Here is a 12,345-nt window from a genome sequence, read left to right as displayed (position 1 = left end):
GGATACTGCTGTAATTCAGGGTTTAGTGCCGAGGCAAATATTATGCATATTTGAGCTTTTCATCCATATGCTCCCCCTACAAACTTTCAAAACTCCTCTACTGATGAGAAGAGTAGTGAGAAGAGCCGGGCGGATCACTTACAATTTTTGCTTTTTTCACAGAAAGCAACAGTTAAAAACTTGAATATAAAACAGCATTTTGATGTATCCCTGTTGAAGTATATGATGTGTCCTGGATGAAAAAAGGTGTACACAGATTCCGAGGCCTGAATTAAATATGAAGAATGTCATGCTAGGAATGTCCGTATTATTTAGCAGCTTCATCCTATTTTATCACACTGAATAAGGCACAACGCCATGTGGGCTGCTTTTCCCCTGTACTGTGCCTACATCATTTCCTTGGCAAACGTTATAAAAGGTATTTTTCTAGCTTTGTTCCTAAATCATTTTACCATTTAAATAGTGCATCAGCAGTACATTAGATAAACCACATTCCTAACATGTCTTGCCATTCCAGTCTATAAACTCAATAAATAAACTCCAATCATTTTTCGTTATTATTTATAGACTACTGTAAGGATTTGTGGCACTTTACAGACAGACCCGCGGTAAATGTCCTTGGAGCAAAGAATTTACAATCGAATTCCAACCAAGACAATACAAACAATGATCAGCCACTCTAATGGAGACATATACTGTACTGGAGAGATCAGTAGTGAAAGGCTTTGAAGAAGTGAGTTTGGAGGAGGAATTTCAGTGAGGACAGGTTCATCTCAGAGGACTCCAAAACAGTACCAAATTAACTATATATAGCGTAGAATGCTTCCCCTGCTACTTAACTACAGACCCTGCTGAGATGAAAAAAAAAATAGCAACTTAACAGCAATTTTCCATCAACTTTGGATAATTTTACCAAATCTTTCATTCTGTAATTTTCATGCAAACCTTTCTAGTTCAAAGAAAAAGCTGTCAAGTACAACAAATATCTGTTACTTAAACTGTGAAATTAGATGCTTTTAAAAGGTACAAGGAGGAAAACAATAATTTCATCTAACAATTAAGTAGTGTAATGTTTCCATTCATTCAAATACTGTCCATCAAAATCACTAATTTCTATCATTCAGAGGACAGACATCTTTATCTACTGATATACCCTTGTCATTTTTCTTCTCTTAAAATGTCTGTCTTAAGATTTATTGAAATACAGATCATACAATAGTTACTGGTGTATTTTATGGGGATACCCAAATAGTAAAGACAAACTACTCAAGAAAGAAAGGAGTAGAAAGACCAGATCCAAATTGCGAGTACTTCTGAGGATATCTGCACTGGATTTACAGGGGGAAATCCTGGCTCTGTTAAAGGCAATGGAAAACATCCCATTGACTTCAGCTGGGCCACTATTTAGCTCCTACCATGTTTAGAGCAGGGGTAGCCAACCTGAGCCTGAGAAGGAGCCAGAATTTACCAATGTACATTGCCAAAGAGCCACAGTACTACATCAACAGCCCCCACCCCTGTCAGCTCCCGCCCCCAGCGCCTCACACCCAGCAGCAGCCCCGCTGATCAGCGCCTCCCCCTCGCTCCCTTTCTCCCTCCCTCCCTCCCCACAGCTCCTGCCCACCGCGATCAGCTGTTATGCGGTGCGCAGGAGGCTCTGGCAGGGGGGGAGAAAGCGAGGGCATGGCAGGCTCGGGGGAATGGGTGGAGTGGGGACAGGGCCTGGGGCAGAGCAGGGGATTGAGCACTGAGCACTCCCCGGCACACTGGGGAGTTAGCATCTATAGCTCCAGCACCGGAGTCGGTGCCTATGCAAAGAGCCGCATATTAACTTATGAAGAGCCGTATGCAGCTCCAGAGCCACAGGGTGGCCACCCCTGGTTTACAGGGTTTGTATAGGACATGCCCAGCATGTCTGATGCTGCTAAGGAATTATCTGAACCCCAGTGGCCTAAATAAGATTAAAAAACTTCAGAGAACAGAGTTTCTTGCATGATTTCAACGCGTCTTGTAAATCATTCAGAAACAGACTTTCAGGTGATAATATAATATGTCTACACTTGGTCCCACTCTAAATCAGGAAGGGCTAAAGCACATACAAGCATCCAGAGGTAGACAGCACTAGATACCTGCCCCTTTTTGCTCTCTGCAGGCCTTCAGACAAGTCACAGCTCCTTCTATGTGAGTATGCCAGGGGAATTCTCTCTCGCCCTTAGTGCAAATGCACTGAAGTGGCCACAATTAGGCCCTCTACATTATATGTCCAAAGATGGCAGAAAAGATGCCAGTTAGCTCGGCACATTGAAGATTCTACATGGTTACTCCATCAAATGCAATAACAATTGTACTTTAATACAGAGTCTATTCTTGTCCTTTGGTAGGGCAAGATCATGACATCCATAATAAAAAGGGGGTTGTTTGTTTTTAATTTTCTTAATCAGCTTAATTCCTGACAACAAAGTAAGACGTCCGGTTGTATTAAATGGCAAGGCTCCAAATAACAAAGTTCAATTTCAGCATTAATGACAGACAGTTGCTAGATGATGGGAGTTGATGTTTTGAAGACCCATTGAAGAGTCAAACAAATTTCTATTTTAAATCACTTTTGTGTTTTCTGTGCTAAGTCTGAAGTAATTTCTTAGGCAAAATTTAAATTAGCTACACAGAGAGTTTTGCCTGAGTAAGCACTGCAATATTTAATCATAGAATCATAGAAGATTAGAGTTGGAAGAGACCTCACGAGGTCATCTAGTCCAACTCCCTGCTCAAAGCAGGACCAACCCAACTAAATCATCTTAACCAGGGCTTTGTCAAGCTGGGCCTTATATTTTATCCTGTGCTTTTTTTATTTTATTTTAAGTGACTTTTTTAAGCAGTGTATTAAGGCACTGTGTGATATAAAGATAGAAAACAACTGAAATAACCAATAAATCCAAACAAATATAGGGGATGATCATTGAGGGGTTAATGCTTGGGACTGGAAATCAGGATTCCTAGAGTCTTTTCCTGGCTCTGCTACTTCCTAGCTGTATATCCTTAAGCAAGTCACTTAGCCTCAGATTTTCATATACCTATACGCATGTAGAGATCCCATATCGCATGCACAAATTTGGAAATCTGGACATTAGTCTGTTTGTGTCTCATTTTCCACTGTTGTAAAAAAGCTTGTAAAACCAGGTTTACTACCTTGTGGGAGTTTTTCATAACTTAATTGTTGCTGACCTTAACTGAAATCAAATTCATGGGTGAAATTCACCCCTGGGCATGCAGCCAGCACACGGCCTGCTTATACCCCTGCAGAGGTAGGCATTTCACCCTGTAAGGTATAAATTAAAACCAGCAACAGAGGTATTTTCAATTACAATATAGTTATGCAGAGTACAACTCCAGTCATTTTATTTTATTTTGCTTCAAATAGAGGTGCAGTAACGTTCCTAGAGCATATTTATGTAGTGTCAGCCACATTAATGTAACTGTTTTTAAAGTATACTGCCTGGGCTCAGTGCTGCAAACTGTTTCACACACAGGGGCCACACATATGTGAGTAAGAGCTACACGCGGGAGTAGGAGGAGGGGATTTCCAAGAAGGGGCTCCTTGTTTGTTAGAAGTTCCTTGAATGAAATAGACTATTCAACTTCATAATATTGTGGCTGGTTCTAATTACAGTATATAACAACCAGTAATATTGAAAGAATGGAAGTGTGAATTTATTTGATCAACAGAACTTTTGGCAATAGAGTTTCTTATTACCGGTGAGCATTCTGGCAGTTAGGAAATTAACTTACAATCAATCTTGCTCCCACTGAAGCAAGTTGGGAAGGATTTCACCCAGAATTTGACCATCTGAATTTATGCCACTCAGCACTATGCAGAATCAGCGCCTGGATTGGATTTTTTGCTGACGTATCCTTTTTTTAAGTGAGCAGCTTGAAGTTGGTTTGTGGTTCTGCTGAGGCATCAGCAGCAGTGACTTTTTGCATCAGGAAGTAAGCATTTTCTAGGAATACTCACCAGCCTCTTTATTGCTCTACAGCAAGGGCACAGTATTCTCTCTTTTAGAGGCCCCATGGTTTTATTCTCTTTGATATAATTTCCTTTCTGCCACACTTTGCATTTATATTTGAATTGTAGTAAGTCACACTAAAAGGCTAGCATACATTTCTGACTACTAAGATGTTACACTCAGAACAATCTAAGAATGTTCAAAACCCATACTGTATTTTTGTTTACACTATATATTTGCAGGGCAACATTACTAGCTTTGTTAGCAAGAAGCAACCTGCCTTTCCTGCCATTGGCGACATGTTTGTATAAAAGGGGTCACATGAAGGAGGACTACTTTCACGAATAAGGATTGGCAGGAATGGACTCTCAGAATCTTATGGAAGTCATCTTCTATGATCTCAAAGATTAGGAGTCCTTAAGACTTAGAACTGCTCAAAATGGCTAGGAATGCCTATCCATGATCAGTATGTCATCAGAAAAGTAAATGAGGGCATGGATGTGACCGTTCTTTATCTTTACAAGTAAATATTAAATTATTGCAATACTTTTGACTTCAGCAGACATTAAAAAACTGTCAGAGAGATGCAAAGCCAATAAAAAAGAAGGCAGTGGAGGAGGAGGGAATTTCTGAAATTAAATCAGGGAGAGCTCTGAAACTCCTGGCCACTGATGTGGTAGCCTGTTCGAGAAAATTGAAACATGTCTTCATATCAAATTCCACCCAGCAAAAAAGCTTCATTCCCTCTACAGGGGCTAGAACACCTTGCCAATGAAGTACTTGGATATTATTTTTTTTAATTAATGCTCTAGTATATTCACACAAAGATGTAGATATTGACTACAGAGTATGATTTTTTTTTAATTGGAAGAGACCATGCCAACTGAGCCATAAAACAAGTGAAAGCTATTATTATTTCTAACAAAAAAGGCTATGGGGTGTGTGGGTAGGAGAAGCATCTCTCAAAAAGAAAACTAGTTAGTGCTAACTTAATGGAAGAAAAACATGAAAATTATCATGGCCATCACGGATGCTGTTCAGGGACACAGGGATCTGGATACCAGTGAAATGGCAATTGTATTCAGGGTTATTTTACCTGATTCACATATAAATGAAGACGATTCAGATTTGGGAATTTAATGGTCCACAGCAAACCACGTGGCTGTAATACCTGTATATTGTTGACTATAGAATATGTGGACAATAATAATGGAGACGCATAAAAATTACAGGAGATTGCCTTATGTAGAGGAAATGGTGATCTAGACCCAATTCAGCTAAGCATTTAAGCAACATCCTTAAGTCCCACTGTCTCCAACATCAACCTTACTGCAGTGCCCTAATGCTGATCTGAGTAAAATGTAGCACATACGTTTGTAGATTTTTTTTCCCTAGGGTCATGTTCTTTTTCCTTGGCGGGGTGGGAGTGTTTCAAACCTTCACTGTTAATCTCCATCTCCTGAAAATCTTTTTGCCTGTTCTTAAATTTAAGCATGAGTAGTCCCAGGCAATAGGTCTTCCAAAAGACAAATGACATGCCAAAAGCTAAGCAAGTGTGTGATTTCAGGCTGTAAGTGCCTTAGAAGCTGAAGTCAAATTCAGCACTTCACTAGAGGTGAGTAGCATCTTCCAGGACTGGGCATTTAGATCTAAAATAAGTTGAGAAACATAGTCCTCTCAATCAACATTGCTTTCAGCACCAGTAGACAGAATGGCTAATCAATAAAGGGCTTGTACCACTTTCCTCCTTTCAAGGTTACAATATGCAAGACAAAGTTTTTTTTTTGCAGTTGTAGGCTTTTTTCCCCTTCTGTAATTTGTTGAGCTTCTGCTAATTATTCAAATTCAAAACTTTACTTTCCCCAACTAATGCACCCAAAGTGCTTTTCATGTTGAAAATCATGGATGATCTTTTCCAGGATCCATTACTTAGATGCCTCATGACAAGTTTTCATTCTGCTTTTCTGATGTTGTACCCTGCCTGCCAACACAACTAAAATCTCAGCTCTTCAGTCACTCCAATAGCATGTCACCTGAATCTACAACATTAGTCTTGAAAAAAGCACAGTTTTATTGTACTGCTTTGTAAAAAAAAAAATTTATGCAGCCTTGCACTCTTCTCATTATTCATTCTTAGTTGCCAGGCTGTAATAAATGCAGATGAACATGAATTTTTGCTAAACGTTTTCCTCTGTGGGTAAAGAGTCCACATTTCATTACAAAGCAGATGATACATTATTTAGTAAAAGTACAGTGAGAAGAGTAAAAAATTAGAACACCACACAGTTATTTTTTCCTTGGGAGGAATACATAAAATTCACTCGAAAGACTGAGTATCAAAGAAAAGTATTAAAAAAAGAATTTATAATATGCTGAGATTTTCTCCCCTCCCAATGTACAGACATTTCAGTGGATAAAATATTTTTGTTCCCCAAAATAGATGCATTGGTAAGAAAGTTAGAAAGAAAACCAGACAGATGCACATAGATAATCTGGGATTTTGAAGATCAAATTTTAAAACCTTGTAAGTGTATAGAATCTACTTTAACTATACCACACAAGGCAAAATTCACCCCTGCTCAGAGAGCAAGTACAATTTCTATGTGCCATCTTAATACCTCTAAAGCCCTCCAGGCAACAAAGTTCCATGGCACAAAATTTAAGAAAAAGTTCTTTTCCTTTAACATTACATTGGTGACTTTATGACATAATGTCTGCAGAGACCTTCCTGAATTCCCTAATAAATGCAGAAATCCAGCCAAATAGTTGTTGAGAGTCTTGATCTGGTGATTCCCCAAATTTTACCTGTGAATTTGAAAGAGAAAAAAATACTAAATGTTTAACATTATCCAAATAGCTTGAACAGCATCGAAGATTTTCATGATCAGTGCCCAATATTAAATGCATTCATTGTTATTGGTATTACAATTATAGGAACATCTAGAGGCCACAGTTGAGACTGGGGCTCCCTTCCACCAGACATCATATAAACATACAATAACAGATGGTCCATGCTGCAAAGAGCTTAAAATCTAACGTGACAAGTTAGAGAATGGAAGTATAATTACCCCCGTTTTACAGATAGGTAATACAGAACAAATGGCTTCCTCCTAAAAATTTCCATTCACATTAATGGTGTAGGCTCAAGCCCAGAAAGATTAAATGACTTGTCCAAGGTGATACAAGAATCTTTGGCAGAGCTGGTAACTGAATCCAGACCTCCCATGTTTCAGTACATTGCGGTTAGCTCAAGATTATCCTTCCCCTCAATTTAGTGTTATTCTGTGGTTTCAACGCCTACATCACCAAAATTCCAGGTCCATCCACAAATCATCAGAACTTATCACTCACCCATAGTGACAACTGAAAAAAGAGATTAAATAACCACAGAACCTGAGTTAACCCTACCACTGATTTTTTCATGTCCCAGCTGAGACATGCATAGGGCGCAGTGTGGCTAAAATTATACAGCTGTTGCCTATACTTTGGCTAAATGTATAACTTTGTGTTCCAGGGATAGCAATTTAACAGATTACACAATAAACACATTCAGTGTTAAGACTATTTTTAATCCTATATTTTAATTAAATCAATTAGCCAAACCACAAAAAAATAGAGTTGTTCAAAACAAAAGAGGGGGGAAATCATGAAAAAAGGAAATCTTTTCTTGTTTTTTATTTGAAATTTAAAAAAAAATTTAAATTGACTGGCTCTAGATTTGATAAAAATAAACATAAGAATAACTGAAAGTTTTATCTACAGTTTTCTTGATTATTTTTTCAAATTATGACATTTCATCATAAATTTCAAAATTCAAATCATTTCAACCAGCTCAGATAAAAACAGTAAAGTTCTGGAATGGGTATCTCTCAATGACTCTTGCTGAAACTGTTCTACTTTGTGTAAAATGCTTGAATAATCACTGTGAGAAACAATGTGACAGAGAATTACGCTATAGCACTGGTGGGCAACCTGCGGCCCGCAGACCAGATACGGCCCATGAGGGTAAGCTGTTTGCAGGCTGCGAGACATGCTGCTGACATTGACCGTCCACAGGCCTGGCCCGCCGCAGCTCCCATTGCCTGGGAACGGCGAATCCCGGCCACTGAGAGCTGCGGGGGGGCTGTGCCTGCAGATGGTCAATGTCAGCAAAATGTCTCGTGATCCACAATCAGCTTACCCTGATGGGTCGCATGTGGCCTGTGGGCCACAGGTTGCCCACCAGTGCTCTATAGCCATGTGGTTAGGGCACTCACCTGGATTGGGGGCAGAACTGGATTTCAGTCCCTGCTCCAATTAATATTTAACTATTTGTAAAAAACGGAACAGTTTTGACAAGAGAGATTGATGGGGACGTACCCTACAGTCTGGTGGTGAGGATACTCTCCTGGGAGAAAGGATTCAACTCCCTGCTCCAGAGTGCAAATTCAAACCTGGGTCTCCCAAATTAGTTCCCTAACCACTGGGGTACTGAGTAGAAGCAGGGATGTCATTACCTCTTCCTTTGTTTTCTTTCTCTAGCCCTTAATTTCCTTTCCTCTTGTTAAAACAAAACACTGAGTTTCAGGCTGAATAACACAGTTGGTTCAACCTGAAACTTTTTTCTTTTGAGTCACCAGAAATTCTGAAAAAATCAGTTTCAGTTAGACCAGAACCAAAATTTTTCTTCCTATTTTTTTTTAGCTGTTAGCAAACTTTTTTTTTTAAAAAAGCCCTCTTCACATAGCTCTCCCCAGGCTCCCATTATCTTCTATAGCCCCAGCACCCTGGTCAGACTGCATCTCCTGCAATGCACCATTTTCTCCCCTCTAGCAGCACATCCTGGGAGCTGCTGGACCTGGTTCATTGCAGGAGGCATAGTCCAGGAGGAGGCATAGTCCTGCTACATAGAAGAAAATGGGGACATTTCTGCTTTGACCCAAATATTTCTGTTTTCAGTCATTTGGTTTTCTAATGAAAAAAAATAACAAAATTTCTGCAGAAAGCAGACACTCTGAAAAGAATTTCATTTAATTAAAAACAGAAATTCCACCAAACAAAAAAAAAAAGAGTTTTGGGGGAGGAATTTTGATGCTCTCTAGAGATAATTCACATAATGTGCAATCTATTAGAAAACAACAAGTGAAAGCAGACAGACTATAAAGTCTAGAGCTGGGAAAGGGATTTAAGGTTCAGATCAACTACAGCCCTTGTATAAGTTCTCTGGCTTTAGGGCATATGATGGTTCTTAACTTTAAATCATTTACTGGGGTTTAATTAAAGAGGTTTGTCATCATTTTCAAGGGCAATTCCTCAATGTCATCAGTAAGTTAAGACCCTATAGTGTTAGAAATGGCTTTTCTAACAGATCAGGAGAAATCTAGAGAACTAGCTCAACAGGTTCATAATAAGAGAAGTTTAAAAAGGCATTTTGTAATTCTTCAAGGCTTTATCTGGTCTATAACTGAGAGCTACAGTCCTCCCAAGACTGGACAGCATTCTAGTAGCATTACAAGCTGCAACTGAAACAGAATGAATGATCTGATTAAGGAGATATTACTTGTTCAGTTGATTAACAATTTCCTGTCTCTCTCTCGCTACATTATCATTCCAATAATCAGATTCTCATTTGTGACCATGGGTCTAGCATCTAGAGAAAAGGAGATGGACCACCAAAAACATTATAGGTTGGTATCAGCTCAGTAGTTTTGACACTGCACTCCTAACTGCACCTCTTGGGTGCTGGAAGCCTTTGGTCTTTGGCAGGCCTCCCAACAGGCCTATTGCTTATGGTGCTGTTCAGTTTATAGTATAGTGTAGTTTAGTATTCATGCAAACATACACAGTTGTCTGCTTGCTTTAGACACTGTCCTATAAACCCATGTTCCAGAATAGGACCCTCTGGAAAAGAGCACTCCTTTCCTTCTGTTTGAGGGAGTTAAGCCAAACTCACAATATTGAAATATCATTATAAAACCAAATCCTGAGGCACCTTTTGTCCACAAGACAGCTTGAAACCTGTGGGTCTCCTGTGAATGGGGGACAAAGAGGTCCTATAGGGGATGATTCCACACTCCACCCTAGCATGGCTTGTTGGTGCATGTGTATAGCGTAAATCCAGATGGTGGGGCCACAGAGCAGCAGTCCACATGCAGCAGCAGTTGGACCAGGTGACATGGTGCAGCTTCATGGGTAGACTGGCTGCAGGACAACAATTCTGTTTTGTGGCAACTTCCATGGTTTCAAATTTTGATTTCCTTTGGCACTGGAACAAAACCAAATTCTTTTGAATGTTTTTGCGAAAATGGAATTGTGCCAAAATGTCTGCTTTCCAACCAAAACTTGGGCTTTTCAGTTCAGGGAGGTGCATGCCAGGCTGGGTAAGGCATGGACCTGGAAGACCTAGGTGCAAGTCCTTGCTCTTCCTGATTCATCCCAGATCACTTTGAAGCAAGCACAGCAAGGACTTGAATCTAGCTCTTTCCCATCCCAAGCCAGTGGCCCTAACCACGAGGCTATAACCTCAGAGTTGCTGTCACTGCAATTTCACTGAAAATGTTCTGACCAGCTCTATCCATGAGTGACCCATGCCCTAGTTCTGAGGATAAGCATCCTTTCCTACTTTCCCAACTTCTCTACTGTTTTCTTTTTACACAGGCTTTGGCTGCAGCCTCAGGATAGGATCCTTAGTGTATGTCCGGTAGTTCACATTTGGCTTGTTACACTATGTTGAGGCTGTTCTTCTGTTTTTAAAAAGCAACAAGAGATACCAAGGAACCTTTGTACTCTGTTATAATGTTACTGCTAGTAAAACATTACTAATTAAAATTTCCTGGTCAAACATCTCTTTAATCTTCTGCTGCTGCTCAGACAGGGTCCCCCAAGGTCACTCAGATGTCGTCATATTTTGTAGTATTTTGCCTACCACCACGTTGAACAGCAGGAAGAAACATACTTTTAGTGCTAACCTTTTTTATACAACCAATTATTTTAAAACAAAAAAGATTTTGAGGTGTTGGCCCAGGGCTCTGAGCACAGGACTGGGAACAAGATCTTATTGTTCCAGCTGTTAATGTTGACCCTGTCTGTGGTCATGTTCATTTCATTGAGGCTAGTGTAAGCAGTGTCAAGATGAGCTCCACCCTGACATCTGGTGGTGAGGTGTGGCAAGTTGTGGAAAAGAACTTCAGGGGCCGATCTCATTTGCATAGGCACACCCACCCCGCCTAGAATGAGGCCATAGCTGCCTAAATGGTCACTTTGGCTGCTGTGGGATCCCCAGTGTCTCTGTTATTGGGGCAGGAAGAATAAATTGTTATTACCCTGATTATGGGAACTGTGCTTGGAACTGTACTTGGCCTTTTGTTATGATGGAGGGACTCACCATCAACTAAGTAGCACTTGCTAGGCAAGGGTCATGGGTTCCAAAACTCTGTGAATTGAGAGAGGCTGGGGACAAGTATTAATACTTGGTGGCATGGGCCCCTTGGTGAGGGCCTTATATGCTAATTGCACTTCCTCCTCTCTCCATTGTGGAATATCAGAGCTAATTTTGATTTCATTAGAGGTCTAGTTACATGCTGCTGAGCTCACTTTGGGCTAATAGTGCACCAGCACTGAGGCTCCCCTACTACAAGCTGAATTCACCAAAGAGCTGAACTGACTAAGAGCTGAAATCACTGAGCATTGGGTTAAGTAGTGGGGGAGCCTGAAGATATATTGTGGAGCAGTTTGCGGGATGGCTGGAGTGCCTTGTGGACAGGCTGGTGGAGCAGTTTGTAGGCTGGCGGGAGCTGCTGGTGGGACGCGGAGCAGAACGGAGCTGAGCGAAGGAGTTCGTGGGGTGGCTGGCGGAGCGGAGCTGAGCTGAGCGAAGGAGTTCGTGGGGTGGCTGGCGGAGCGAAGGCCTATGGAGCTGTGGGGCGGTCAGCTTCAGATCATGTAAGGTGCCTCTTACCCCCGTCCCATCTCCACCCAGGTTGGGAGGTAAAGTTCCGCAGATAAACTTTTGAACTCTGGGGCTGCCCTGACCAGGGACAGAGACTTTTGGTCATTGGACTTTTGGGACTTTGGGTGATTTGGGATTGCTGGACTCAAGAACCAAAGGGAAAGGGGCATGCCCCAATTTGCTTGGGGTGGGTTTTTTTGCTCATGGGTTGTGTTATGAATCCTGTTGGTGGTGTTTCCCCAACATAATGCCACATTGTTTCTCTCTGTTATTAAAAGGCTTTTTGCTACACTCAGACTATGTGCTTGCGAGAGGGGAAGTATTGCCTCTTGGAGGCACCCAGCGGGGGTGGTATATATTTGTCCCAGGTCACTGGGTGGGGGCTCGAGCTGGTTTGCATTGTGTTATTGGAAT

General features: G+C 40.9%; 1 protein-coding gene across 1 annotated transcript in view; it reads right to left on the bottom strand.

Annotated features, from left to right (window-relative positions):
* Nucleotides 1-5,647: 5,647 nt before the first annotated feature.
* Nucleotides 5,648-12,345, bottom strand: part of LOC141997269 (uncharacterized) — a 63,042-nt gene continuing 56,344 nt past the window's right edge. The window contains exon 17 of the mRNA XM_074969570.1: nucleotides 5,648-6,809. Coding sequence (XP_074825671.1) covers nucleotides 6,705-6,809 — 105 coding nt within the window. The 3' untranslated portion in view covers nucleotides 5,648-6,704. The remainder of the gene's footprint in view (nucleotides 6,810-12,345) is intronic.

The sequence above is a fragment of the Natator depressus genome, chromosome 13, assembly GCF_965152275.1.
Source record: "Natator depressus isolate rNatDep1 chromosome 13, rNatDep2.hap1, whole genome shotgun sequence".
In the NCBI taxonomy this organism is placed as follows: domain Eukaryota; kingdom Metazoa; phylum Chordata; order Testudines; family Cheloniidae; genus Natator; species Natator depressus.
Note: the sequence above shows the minus strand (reverse complement) of the source record. Positions and strands in the feature narration are given on the sequence as shown.